This window comes from Micropterus dolomieu, linkage group LG07, assembly GCF_021292245.1.
Source record: "Micropterus dolomieu isolate WLL.071019.BEF.003 ecotype Adirondacks linkage group LG07, ASM2129224v1, whole genome shotgun sequence".
Lineage (NCBI taxonomy): Eukaryota > Metazoa > Chordata > Actinopteri > Centrarchiformes > Centrarchidae > Micropterus > Micropterus dolomieu.
Window position 1 is genome coordinate 1,703,698 of NC_060156.1, and position 14,087 is coordinate 1,717,784.

Sequence of the window (14,087 nt, forward strand, 5' to 3'; positions counted from 1 at the left end):
CAGGATAATGCACCATGTCACAAAGCTCCAATCATTTCAAACATGACAATGAGTTCACTGTACTAAAATGGCCCCCACAGTCACCAGATCTCAACCCAATAGAGCATCTTTGGGATGCGGTGGAACGGGAGCTTCGTGCCCTGGATGTGCATCCCACAAATCTCCATCAACTGCAAGATGCTATCCATCAATATGGGCCAACATTTCTAAAGAATGCTTTCAGCACCTTGTTGAATCAATGCCACCTAGAATTAAGGCAGTTCTGAAGGCGAAAGGGGGTCAAACACAGTATTAGTATGGTGTTCCTAATAATCCTTTAGGTGAGTGTATGTGCCCAAGGGAGGATTGTGTCTCCTTATGGGGAAAAAGTAGGGTCATAAGCCTGGATCCCAAATCTTGCTCTGGATGACCCCCCGCCCCCCCATATACATACACATTTTGTTACACAATTGTTATCTTTTCTGTGCTGTTTCTTGCTGTTGTTCAGCTGGTGGTCTCCTGTTATTTCGTGATATTGCACCTTTTTCCTGACATGTCATGATATGGGATGATATTAAATTAGAAAAGTAGATGTACAGGAGAAAACAAATTTGAAAGCAACACAGAATACCAGAGAGCTGCAATGCATTTTATCCTGTTAAACAGTATTTTTAATTGTTTCCTGCCACCTGAATTTTGTCTTTCCCCTTCATAAATAAAAACATTTCCCTCAGAATGGTGCAGAATAAATCACCAGAATGCAGGAATTCACTTATTAATGCTCATAATTTTCATATCATTTCCATATAATTCCATATTGAAGATTTCTTAAAAATAGTGTTAAATCGCGAATCGTTTCAATCTCGTGAACTTAATCTAGTGGTCTCATCCCGTGAGCTAAGTGTCTCGTCACACCCTTATTCAGTATACATGGTTTGAGTTCTCTGCGAATTCTTGCAGGAATTACACATCGAACATCCCTGTAAGTACTTCGTAGTGAGTTCAACATCCAGACAGAGATGTTAACATCCAACTTATTACCTCTACTATGTCCTTTTGCTCGCTCACTCTCTCCCTACACCTCTTCCCACCAAGCAAATTTCAATCAGTACAGAAAAAAACGGTTCTCTACCCTCCTTGAACCCCCCTCCCTTTTCACTCCTACCAAGCAACTTTTTACATTGCAAAATTTCTCAACGAACTTGCATGATTCTTCATTCAAGTACATCATCTTCATCAAACATGTAAAACTGCTAGGAACAACAAAAGAGAATGATTTTGTTTGTTTTTTATGGGAACAAAGTGCAGCCTGAAAAGATGAGTTTTCAGTCTGCAACCGCGGATGTGCACAGCTTTTGCTTTCCTGTCAGTGGGGAGCTGTTTCACCATTGTAGAGCCAGGACAGCAAACACTCATGATTTTGATCACATAATCAAAAACAATAGTGGAAACAGTGTTCTGTTAACAAAACAATACTCAGAGTGACAATAGAAAACAACCTTGTTAGCCACAAACAGAGAAGTGTTGGTCTCACAATTAAGTTCTTTATTAAGTATTGGTGGAGTTCAGTGTTTTTGAAAAACTAGCTAATTGCTTTGGTCATTAGTCATTACATTGTTGAAGCTGATGATCTTTACTGTGCATTAGTGTTCCTTAAATTAACCACCTCCCAAGAATCTCAGAAATCACACATCTACATTATTAAGACTGGAGAAACTTTACTCCCGACTAGTTAACTTTAGTTATTTTTGTCAATATATTAGTTCACTTTGTGTTGACAGAACAACCTCTGGATTTGTTTAGAAATCTCTTTCATTTTAAGTCCATAAATGATTGGATTAAATAGAGGATGATACAAAATCACTTGTAAAGTCATTACAAAACGTGCAGTTTTAGGAAAATCAGATTCCAGTTTAACGATAATGACATCATATGTAAACAAACAAGAAAAGTTGATCAGAACCAACAGGTGGGGTAAACAGGTCTGTGCAGCTTTTATCCTGACCTCTCTACAACTTTGGTAGGTTATTATAAATATCCTTGTGTATGTAAAAAGTATGAAAAGCACAGGGAAAAGTGTATCATTTAACAAAACAATCACACCATACACAGATAGTGCAACTGAACTCACACAGTGGAGTTTGTAGGCTGTATTGTTGCAAAAGATTCCTTTCAAAGTAAAGCTACAGAGTTTAGCATTTGCACTAAGGGCTACTGGCACTGCAATCTGACAGGCAGGCAGAAGCCAGGCAAAAATGAGGAATATTCTGACAGTTGTTTTTGTCATGATGGTTGGATATTGCAGAGGTTTACATATAGACACATACCGGTCATAGGCCATGGCTGCCAACAGTAGAATTCTGAACCGTTTAACGAGTAATACAGAAAACACTGAAACAGACAGTCTGAATAGGATATGACCTGTTTTTCAGATAAAAAATCAATCAAAAGCTTTGGGTAGATAGCAGTGCTGAAAAGAAGAGAGTTCAGTAACAAAGCTGCAATGAAAATGTACATAGGCTCGTGGAGGTTTTGGTGAATCACGATGAGGCACACAATGGTTAAATTGCTGCAGAGTATTAGAATATATACTATGAACATAATGACAAAATAAAGAAATCTGTATTTGTGAACATCCACATGCCCATCAAGGGTTATAAATGTTTCATTTAATTCTTCATCCATTCAGATTCTCAAAAAGCTAATGTAAATGTATATAACAGAGTAATTACAGGAACAGGCAACAAACAAGAGTCCAACCCGATCATGACACACAATCTGTTATAGATTGTTACCTGCACTGTGTGTGTGTGTCCTTCAGAATTCAGAAAGTAAACTGTTCGGCTCTGGATTGTTTTTATCAGATTTCTTCACCCTCCACGGATCTCATTAAACTCTCTACCAAGAACAAACATGTAACCAACTTCATCAAGCTCTGGAGGCCTGTAGGCAGGAGCACCTGCTAGGGCAATGTTGGAATTTGATGTTTCTGGGGATCATGAACTACAAGGTGCCCTTTGGCATTCCAGGGATTATATGTTAGTTTGTGACCCCAAATTACTTTATCTCTTGCCATGGAGGCCAAAATTTATACCAGTATATTTTTTTGGTATAAATTTTGATGAACAGGACACCAACATTCTGGACATTGCTCGCTCAGGCTGGAGGATGAACCCTACGGACTTTGTGATCCTCTGTACACCCCTACTGACCCCCCATTGATGTTTACATTATTGATTTTTACATTTGAATTTTCCCAAGAGGATGAATTGCAAATTGGATCCCAGGCTTTTATTTAGCCCTTTCCTGATATCAGATAGAATTGTCAACTCATTCAGTCTGACATTGCCTCCACTCTAACCAATTTTCGTGGGCAAGGGGTGGTTTGGTTTCCCCTAACAAATCACAAGGGACCAACGTTAATCTTATGTAATTAATATCCACCAAGCGCCAAATGCAGGTAGATTTTCCGTTTGGCGGCTAAATGTTGGAAGGCTACCCACCACATTGGCGGGTAAATGTATTCGGTACAATCGCCATATAATAGCTTTTTGACGGTAGCTAAGAGCAGATCAGAGTTGTTTTTTGTTGTGTGTCACACTTAAACAGGTCCCTGCTGTACCAAGGGATACAAAAATCATGTATCTCTCTCCCGGTATCCTCCCATTAAAATATTTCCACATAAATCTCCCATTTATTTATACCTGCTGTTTGCTACGTTCCCCTCCGGTAAAGCCGGTGGCAGCATGTACCAGCCCACCTTACCACATATCCCCACGAACACACATTCACTTCTTAGGCTATATTTGTTTACAATGGTGAAATGATATAAGCAGTAGGCCTACTCTGCGTGTGATGAAAGACTTTGGTCACGAGAACAAGACGAGAAGATATTTTAACACTATTTTGAGTATTCAATGATAAAATGTGTGAGTGGGGGGTCTCTGGGTCCTCTCCCTGGAGATTTTGAGCATTAAACACTTAATTACCTGCATTCTGGGGACATTTTCTGCACCAATTTATGGAGTAAATGTCTTTATTTATATGAATGGCAGCACAAGATTCAGCAGGTGACAATTCAAAATATAACAATAAAACGGAATATAATGTATTAAAATCAGTAGCTTTTTTTTGTTGCTTGTTTCTTCTATATTTAAATTGCAAAAATGTTTTCTCACACACTGCTCTCAACATTGGAATACACATGAATAAAAACTATCACTCACTAGCCTACTTAATTCTGCTCTGGCCGTGGGTGTGCGGAGGAGGCTTGTTAATGAGGAAGCCAATCGAAAACCGAAACCAACATTGTACCCAGTTGCACCTGCACCAAAGTGTTCACTGTTGATTTACATGGTCCATGCTGGTGAAATATTCACCGTCTGAGTCTTATAACATAATGGATGATCATTTCTCTCAATGTTTCTCTGCAAAATACTTCAATGGGTCTGCAAATATTTTGGACGGCCCTTAACGTACCTCAACGGCCGCTCAAGTAAAGCTGATGTGTGGGAAACACTGATATTAACATCAATATGACCGGCCCACCCCGAATCAAATAGTCTGGCCCATCTGGCGTATGCCAGGTGGCCAATCCGCCCCTAGCTTGGTAACAGTGAAGACAAGAAAAGGGAAGTCAACGGCACCGCAAATAAAGCAAGAACAAGAAGAAAAGCAGCGTGACAGATGATGTTTTGCAAAACAGAGTATTTCACATGCAGTTGCCCCGAAAGTAGATCCGTGCGAACCAAAAAATTATTTACAATGTGAGACCAAAAACTACAACTTAGTTATTTTTGTGCATGAATGGTTAGGATTTTTTTGTTTAGCATTGATAAATTCCAGATCAATGTAGACTGTTTTTCTTGCATAAAGATTTAATACATCAAAATGACCTACAATTAATATTAAGCCTATAGTAGTGATATACTTTATATGAAATGGAGGGGCATAAAAACATCATTAATGAGGAGGTTTAAGTTGAATGATAAAGCACGATTAGGAGTGACCAGTGATGAGAATTAAGTTGAATGATTATGAAGCATCTAGTAAGTTTATAAAACAATTTACTATTATGTCTTAATAAATAAATTTTGCTTCAAATTTTGATCTGGCAGCTTCATTAAGTTTGTAATGGAGATAATACCTCATTATCTCAATTAAAAGTACTGAAACAAATGTTTACATTACATAAAAAGGCATGTTATTATTTTCATCTACCAGTCCCAAAAAGTTGATTTCCACCCCTGGCTGTAGACGCTTACATATTCCTTCTGGCTCAGCAGCAGTCAGTTACTATTTTTCAGCGTGCAATACATGTTAAGATGTGCTGTATACATTCTACATTCATTCACTTGCACAATCAAGCTCACTCTGTGGGTTCATTAATTTTGCATGCAAAATAAAACATAAAGAAATTTGGCTCACAAACTGTCCAGCAAACCAAAATTACTATAATTCCAAAAAATGAATATAAAATACAAAGAAAATTGATTTGTATTAAAAGTAAATTTGGTCTGCATTTCTAATTTTTGGTTTCTTTTGGTCTTTATTGGTGTCATTTTTTAAATCCCCCCATTTTGTTGTGTGTTGTACTTTTTGTGTTTTGATGGTTGTAAAGATGTGTTTGCTGTAGCTGTTTGAGGATGCTTTTACATTGTGATTTTGTCTCGTTTGATTTGAACAAAATAAATTACAAAGCATCAATTGTAAAATATATTGCTACATTTCTTTTTTATGCCTTTAATTGAGAGTAATAAATCGCAGTTCATGGTTGGTGCCCTAAAGCCTAAGGCCACTTTCTTTAATTCTCTGACCAGCATAATCACATTTGCCAGAGCAGCTTCATTGATTTTGGATGAAAAAACACAAGTTCTGCCAGAACATGGATACCGTAGAAATCTAATAAAACCTGAGAAAAATCTACAATAGCAAACATACTTGATTTAATTAGGTAACAGTTATTTTACAGACATTTAAAAGTGAACTCAGTATTTACAATATGATTTATTTACTATTCATTTAGGATTTAATAAAGAAATGTGCTTTTAATAAAATGTAGGCAGACATAAGCCCAATTTCTTTACCATTCGAACTCCCCACTTTGAACTGAAGCACCAGAAGCTGTAACACCACCAAAGATACACCACTAATATGCATGTTGTTTTGAATGTTTGCTTTTTAGTAAAGAATTAAAAGTGTGATTATTAAACAGAATAAAATGTGTTGGATATTTTGGAAAAACTGCAGCAAATGTACGAGTAATTACATTGTTTAAGCTGGCCCTCCTCTTTATTGGGCTTTAGGCTTAAATAAATCCCTGCAATATATCCCTTAGACGAATCAGACATCACCTCACATCTCTTCATTAATTATACAGTAAATAGGACTTTAAATCAGTTTTATTGCATCAGTTCACTTTGATCTGACTGAACAACCTTTTGAGGTGTTTAGAAATTTCTTTCATTTTTAGTCCATACATGAGCGGATTAAAGAGAGGGTGATACATTATCATTTGCAAAGTCATTACAAAACGTACAGTTGGAAAATCAGATTCGACTCTAATTATAACAATATCATATGTCAGCAAAAAAGAATAGTTCATTAAAACCAACAGGTGGGGTAAACAGGTCTGTGCAGCTTTCTTTCTGACTTCTCTACAACTCCGATAGGTAATTATAAGTATCTTTGTGTAAGTAAAAAGGATGAAGACCATTGGAAAAAGTGTAACATTCAATAGAACAACTACACCATATATAGATAATGCGCTTGAACTGACACAGTAAAGATGGTTAACTGAATTGTTACAATAAATACCTTTTAAAGTAAAGCTACAGAGTTTGTTTTTAATGTTTAGTACAACTGGCACTGCAACGTGAGAAGCAGGCAGAATCCAGGCTAAAATCAGCAAAAGACTGACAGTTGTTTTTGTCATGATGGTTGGATATTGCAGAGGTTTACATATAGACACATACCGGTCATAGGCCATGGCTGCCAACAGTAAGAATTCTGAACCGTTTAAAGAGTAATACAGAAAACACTGAAACAGACAGTCTGAATAGGATATGACCTGTTTTTCAGATAAAAAGTCAATCAAAAGCTTTGGGTAGATATTAGTGCTGTAAAGAACAGAGTTCAGTAACAGAGCTGCAATGAAAATGTACATTGGCTCGTGGAGGTTTTGGTGAATCACGATGAGGCACACAATGGTTAAATTGCTGCAGAGTATTAGAATATATACTATGAACATAATGACAAAATAAAGAAATCTGTATTTGTGCACCTCCACATGCCCATCAAGGGTTATAAATGTTGCATTTAAATCATCCATTCAGATTATAAAAATGTAAATGTAAGTGTATAAAACAGATATTTACATTAACAAGCATTAATAAACATACATTTAAACAAAAGTCTAACCTGATCATTACATATAACCTGTTATAGATTATTTGATTAACAGTTACCTGCACTTAGTGTGTGCTGACCTTCAGAATCAGAAAGTGAACTGGCTCCATGGATTGTTTTTATCAGATTTTTCTACCCTCAATGGATCTCATTAAACCCTCCACCAAGAACTACTAACATATAAACAACTTTGTCAAGCTCTGGAGGCCTGGAGGCAGGAGCACTATATGGGCTTATGGTGTTTTATGTTTTTGGGGACTCAGAGCTGGAAAAATGTCCTTTGACATGCCAGGGATTATAGGATATCTCATGACCCTAAATGATCTGTTGCCATACAGGCCAGAATGTGTACTAGTACATTTTACTGTGCAACAGGAAACCAACTTTTATGGACATTGTTCACTCAGGAGCGAGAATGAATACTAGTGACTTGATTATCTTCTGACTGTTACTCTATTGCCACCATGAGGGTTACATTATAATTTATTGTTGAAATATCTCAACAAATATTCAGTGGGTTGCCATGAAATTTACAGGGGAGGAGATTTGATTTTCCCTAACCAATCACTGGAGACCAATACATCTGCCTGAATCTAGCGTAATTTTAAGTTGACACTGATGCGTAGCGATGGCGATATACTAGTTTTGCCAGGTTTTAATAGTATTTAGTTTTATTCCATTTGGAACAGGCTTGATAGCAGCGCGTATTGTCTATAGAGGTCAGCTTGACAACAGCGTGACAATGGCGTTAGTCCAGGTTGTGGAGCTAGTGTGTGGCTAATCACCAGACTTCATGTGACGCTCTTTGGATTGCTCGCTATTTCAGCTGAGAAACCACTGTCAACTTGGTGGTGTGGGCAGATTCAAAGGTCTGGCCCAAGGCAAATCCACCACCATCATCACGCCAACATCTCAGCATGTCCTATCTTTTGTGCTGGATGAACAATTTGTAAATCTATTGCCATTGGCCTCAGCCGTACTTTAAGTTAAATAGTAATTAGCTAAAACTGGGTTGGACTTTCTGGCACAGTACTAAAATGGTTTGAATCCTACTTAAAGGACAGGGACTACTTTGTGTCTATAGGTAATCACACATCTGAGCTGACACAAATGACATGTGGAGTTCCCCAAGGCTCCATTCTGGGACCTCTTTTGTTTAACATTTACATGCTTCCACTGGCTCAGATTATGAAAAACAACAAAATATGTTACCATAATTATGCAGATGACACACAGATTTACATAACCATTTCACCAGGGGACTATGATCCCATACGGGTGCTGAGTAACTGTATTGAGCAGGTCAACGATTGGATGTGCCAGAATTTTCTTCAATTGAACAAAGATAAAACTGAAGTCATTGTTTTTGGAGCCAGGGAGGAACGATTGAAAGTCAGTGCTCAACTTCAATCTGTAATGTTAAGAACCACAAATCAAGCCAGAAGTCTTGGTGTAGTCGTGGACTCAGACCTGAATTTGAGGAGCCATATTAACACAATTACAAAGTCAGCCTACTATCACCTGAAGAATAGATAAAGGATTAAAGGACTTATATGTCAAAATATTTGCAGACCCATTGAAGTATTTTGCAGAGAAATGATCATCCATTACGTTATAAGACTCAGACGGTGAATATTTCACCAGCATGGACCATGTAAATCAACAGTGAACACTTTGGTGCAGGTGCAACTGGGTCCTTATTATGTATCATTTATCTTCAGTCGACTACTGTAACAGTGTCCTTACAGGCTCCCTAAGAAATCCATCAGACAGCTGCAGCTGATTCAGAACGCAGCTGCTCGAGTCCTCACTAAGACCAAAAAGGTGGATCACATCACTCCAGTTCTGAGGTCTTTACATTGGCTTCCTGTCTGTCAGAGAATTGATTTCAAAATCCTGCTGTTAGTTTATAAAGCACTAAATGGTTTAGGGCCAAAATACATTTCTGATCTTCTGCTTCGTTACAAACCATCCAGACCTCTCAGGTCATCTGGGATCAGGTCTGCTTTCTGTTCCCAGAGTCAAAACTAAACAAGGAGAAGCAGCGTTCAGTTATTATGCTCCGTATATCTGGAACAAACTCCCAGATAACTGCAGGTCTGCTGAAACTCTCAGTACTTTTAAATTAAGACTGAAGACTTTTCTTTTTACCATTGCTTTTAATTAAATATCTACACAGTGAGAAATGAGTGTGTAATTGAGTTAAGAGATAATGGGAGTGAGATTGAACAGAGTGAAGGAAGTGGTCTTAAATCTTGCGCCTGAGTGATTTGCAGGACTCTCTGTCCACCTGTAAACACGCAGGTGGGTCCAGAGTATAACTGGATCAAAGTGGCCTGCGGACAGACATGTCCTGGTTTCTCTGTAGTGTCTGAGGGTTTTTGGAGTTTCAGTGGACCCAAAGATTGCTATGGACCCGAGTACAGACTAGCTAGAGAGAGTAGATTAAGTTTACTTCTCTGTTTATTCTCTTTTCAAAATAATTGTAACTCAATTAATTGCTCAACCCCTCAGCCTGTTTTTATTTTCCATTTAACTCTTTTAACCCTGATTGTACACTGCACTGTGACTTATTATTTTTTTAACGTGAATTTTTTCAATTTCCTTATGTTGCTTTTAAACTTTTTTATATTTCCCTGTTGCTTTTATGTTTTATATAAAGCACTTTGAATTATCTTGTTGTTGAAATGTGCTATACAAATAAACTTGCCTTGCCTTAGCACCACCTCACTTAGCCGACATGTATGTAGACACTTACATATTCATTTTGGTACAAACACCCTCAATGATTTTTTAAAAACTTGTAGTAAATTTAAATAAAGTCACTGACATGCAATGAAAACATGTTTAGACATGCTGTATACATCCTACATTGATTCACTTTAAGTGTTTCAGCTGCAAAATCATGCTCATTGGGTGGGTTCATAAGGGATACATATAAAGCACAAAGAAATATGGCTCACAACCCATCCAGCAATACTAGAAACCTAGAATTACTAAAATTTCAAAATATGACAAAGAGCTACAATGTGAAATGCAAAGAAATGTGATTTGTATTTAAAGTATATTTCATTTGCATTACTTATTTTTGGTTTTATTCATTCTTGATTGGTGTAATTCCCGCTGTGACCCATCCACCATTGTGTCCCTGAGCAAGACACTTAACCCCTCGTTGTTCCAGAGGCGTGCGACATCTGACATGTATAGTAAGTCGCTTTGGATAAAAGCGTCAGCTAAAATATTTCGCTGTGAAGAAGTTAACAAATAATCTTCCAACAAACAGTTGTCTTTGTGCTTTTTATTAAGAGTAACAGAGTAAGTTATTTCAGCTGAAAGGACAGAGCACTGTACACCAAAGTGTATTCAGTGAGTCTTACAGGAAACAGAGAACACAGAATATTTATTGCTTTACTGATAGGGAGTACAAGGGAGGAACATCAGTAACCTTAAGCAAAACTCTTTCTCAGCCTGCCGTCTAAGTGTGGAAGCAACAGCAACTCATTCATTATGAGAATAGAATCGTCCTTATGCACTATGCAGCAAAGCTAATCTCACACATATATAGAAATGAGTTGTTCCAAGGACACTGGTGAATTTCAGTTGAGATGCACTTCTACTAAGTAAAAGATTACAGAGTATCATAACAGCTCTCATGATGTTACAAGTACATATAAGGTAGTTTTGCTTTTAAAGTTGTAAATCTGTGTCTGCTCTAGCTGTATGAGGGCTGGAGGAATTGGAAGCTTGTGCTTGCTCAATGTAGTCTTGTGATTGTCTCTATTTAATGTGGAATTATTTTTTTTTTTCAAGTATCAGTTGTTAATTAAATCGCTGCATTTCTTTTTCTTTTTCTTTCGCATTTTTGGGGCATTATGCCTTTAACCCAAAGGCCACTGGTCCATTCCACATCGGCCTCTTTCTTTAATTCTCTGACCAACATAATCACAACTGTCAGAGATGCTTGATTTGATTTGGATGTAAAAAGCAACTCACACACAGATTCTGCCTGAGAACGGACAAGTTCATCTAATATAAACAGAGACAAATATGCAATGGCAAACATACTTTTAAGAATATACTTTTAATTAGGTAACAGTTATTTTAAAGACATTTTAATTTAACAATGAACTTGCAATATGATTTGTTTTCTATCCATCGAATATAAAATTAGCTGTGCTCTGAATAATGTGTAGACTGGATTAAGCTCAATTTTGGTACCATCTTAACTCCCCACTTTGAACCAAAGCAACAGAAACTGTAACACCTCATTTTAAATTAACCCGGCAAAATCAACAAGCCATTTACAACAGCACAAATATTAATGTTACTAGTAGCAGGGTTTAGTAAGTGTGATTACTAAGCAGAATAAAATGTGTTGGATATTTTAAAAAACTGCAGCAAATGTATCTGTAATTACATTGTAAAAGCTGGCCCTCCTCTATATTGGGCTTTAAGCATAGACATAAATCCCTACAATATATACCTTAGAGGAATCACATCACCTCACATCTCTTCATTTATTATAGATTTATGGGTAGAAAGGACTATAAATCAGTGTCAGTGCATCAGTTCACTTTGATCTGACTGAACAACCTTTTGAGGTGTTTAGAAATTTCCTTCATTTTTAGTCCATACATGAGCGGATTAAAGATATGATTGAATATTACCATTTGCAAAGTCATTACAAAACGTACAGTTGGAATATCAGATTCGACTCGAATTATAGTGACATCATATGTCAGCAAAAAAGAATAGTTCATTAAAACCAACAGGTGGGGTAAACAGGTCTGTGCAGCTTTCTTTCTGACTTCTCTACAACTCCGATAGGAAATTATAAGTATCTTTGTGTAAGTAAAAAGGATGAAGACCATTGGAAAAAGTGCAACATTCAATAGAACAACTACACCATATATAGATAATGCTAATGAATTGACACAGTAAAGATGGTAAAGTGAATTGTTACAATAAATACCTTTTAAAGTAAAGCTACAGAGTTTGTTTTTAATGTTTAGTACAACTGGCACTGCAACATGAGAAGCAGGCAGAATCCAGGCTAAAATCAGCAAAAGACTGACAGTTGTTTTTGTCATGATAGTCGGATATTGCAGAGGTTTACATATAGACACATACCGGTCATAGGCCATGGCTGCCAACAGTAAGAATTCTGAACAAGTTAAAAAGTAAAACATAAAAACCTGAAAGAGACAGGCTGAATATGATATGATCTGTTTTTCAGATAAAAAGTCAATCAAAAGTTTTGGGTAGATGGCAGTGCTGAAAAGAACAGAGTTGAGTAACAGAGCTGCAATGAAAATGTACATCGGCTGATGGAGGTTTTGGTGAATCACGATGAGGCACACAATAGTGGAATTACAGCAGATTATCAGAATATATACTCCAAACATGATAACAAAATAAAGATATCTGTATTTTTGCACTTCCACATACCCACCAAGAGTTATATATGTTACATTTAATGCAGCGTCCATTAAGATTTGTAAAAACCTAATTAAACAAACACAGTAGATGACACAAGAGGCAAACAAGAGCAAAAATTGTGAAAGTAGGTCTCACTCAGAAGACGGCAACAAATAATCTAATCTACAGTTACCTGACATTGAAATGCACTTGGTGTGCATTTATCTCCAGAACTCAGATAATGAACTATTCGAGGCTGTGCAATGATTTTTATCAGACTGTGTCACCCTTCATGGACCTCATTAAACTCCTCACCAAGAACTATTAATACATGAACAGCGTCATAAAACTTTGGGGATAATTAGAAATGTGGAGGAGTAGGGGGGGCGGGGGGTGCATTTTCCACCTAACCGTAAGTGAAAAACTCTTTCAAGCAAGCCAGAAACTCCTTTAAGCCAGCCACAATTTCTGCCTTTCCAGCTTTTGTCACCATTTCTTTTGTCACTAGCCATCAGAGGTGGGCAGTGACTATTTACATTTAGTATGTACTCATGTAAGTTTGTTAGGAAATAAATTGTACTTGTCAGAGTAGTTCTAATTCATCATACTTATTCTTACTTGAGTAGAGTGAGAAAAATTATTACTTTTAAACCCTTACACGTGGATACATTCATCATGTTACTTATTTATTATTTTATGCATTCATGCTGGTCCCAAGTCTGCTAGGGCTTCATCTGACAGCAGTCACGCATCCACATGACTCTGTTCAGCGCAGAATAATGACTGAAGGTACAGAATGGTGGTATGGCCTTTAAATAGTGCTAGCAGCTAAAATTTACAGATGAAAATTTAGTGTACAATGCAGCTAGCCTGTTCTCATCCAACCCATTCTTACCTCAGTGCATCAAATACCGACGCAGTTTGCTGGTGTGTTGCAACACAGAGGAGGTTAACTCTACCTGTTAGCAGTTGTAGGGTTAACCGACATGTATATATTCACTGACTTAGGTTTAGGCACACACTAATGTGATGGTCAAGGTTAGGATTAGTTGCTGTAAATGCCTTAAACAAAAACTTCGCTAGCTAGCTAGTTAGTTTGCACTGGAAGCACTACTAGCGCCCCAGAGCATCTTATACAGACGTGCCTGGAGGCGTCTCATACATACACACCCGGTGCATTCCCTACAGACACCGAAGGGTACTTTTTGCATCAAATAACCGCTTTGTCATCCTTTCTCAAATCGTCTGCTTATGACTACCTGAGGCTCTCTCATCCCTGGGTG

The 14,087-nt window shown here is 37.4% G+C and overlaps 1 protein-coding gene and 1 pseudogene across 1 annotated transcript; both read right to left on the minus strand.

Annotated features, from left to right (window-relative positions):
• Positions 1–1,738: 1,738 nt before the first annotated feature.
• Positions 1,739–2,664, minus strand: LOC123974032 (annotated as a pseudogene).
• Positions 2,665–6,388: 3,724 nt separating this feature from the next.
• LOC123974033 (olfactory receptor 13C2-like) lies at positions 6,389–12,875 on the minus strand. The gene is made up of 2 exons (XM_046054451.1): positions 12,582–12,875; positions 6,389–7,018 (listed from the first exon to the last, which is right to left on the minus strand). Exons 1-2 carry the CDS (start codon positions 12,873–12,875, stop codon positions 6,389–6,391), a joined length of 924 nt encoding a protein of 307 aa, XP_045910407.1.
• Positions 12,876–14,087: the final 1,212 nt, after the last annotated feature.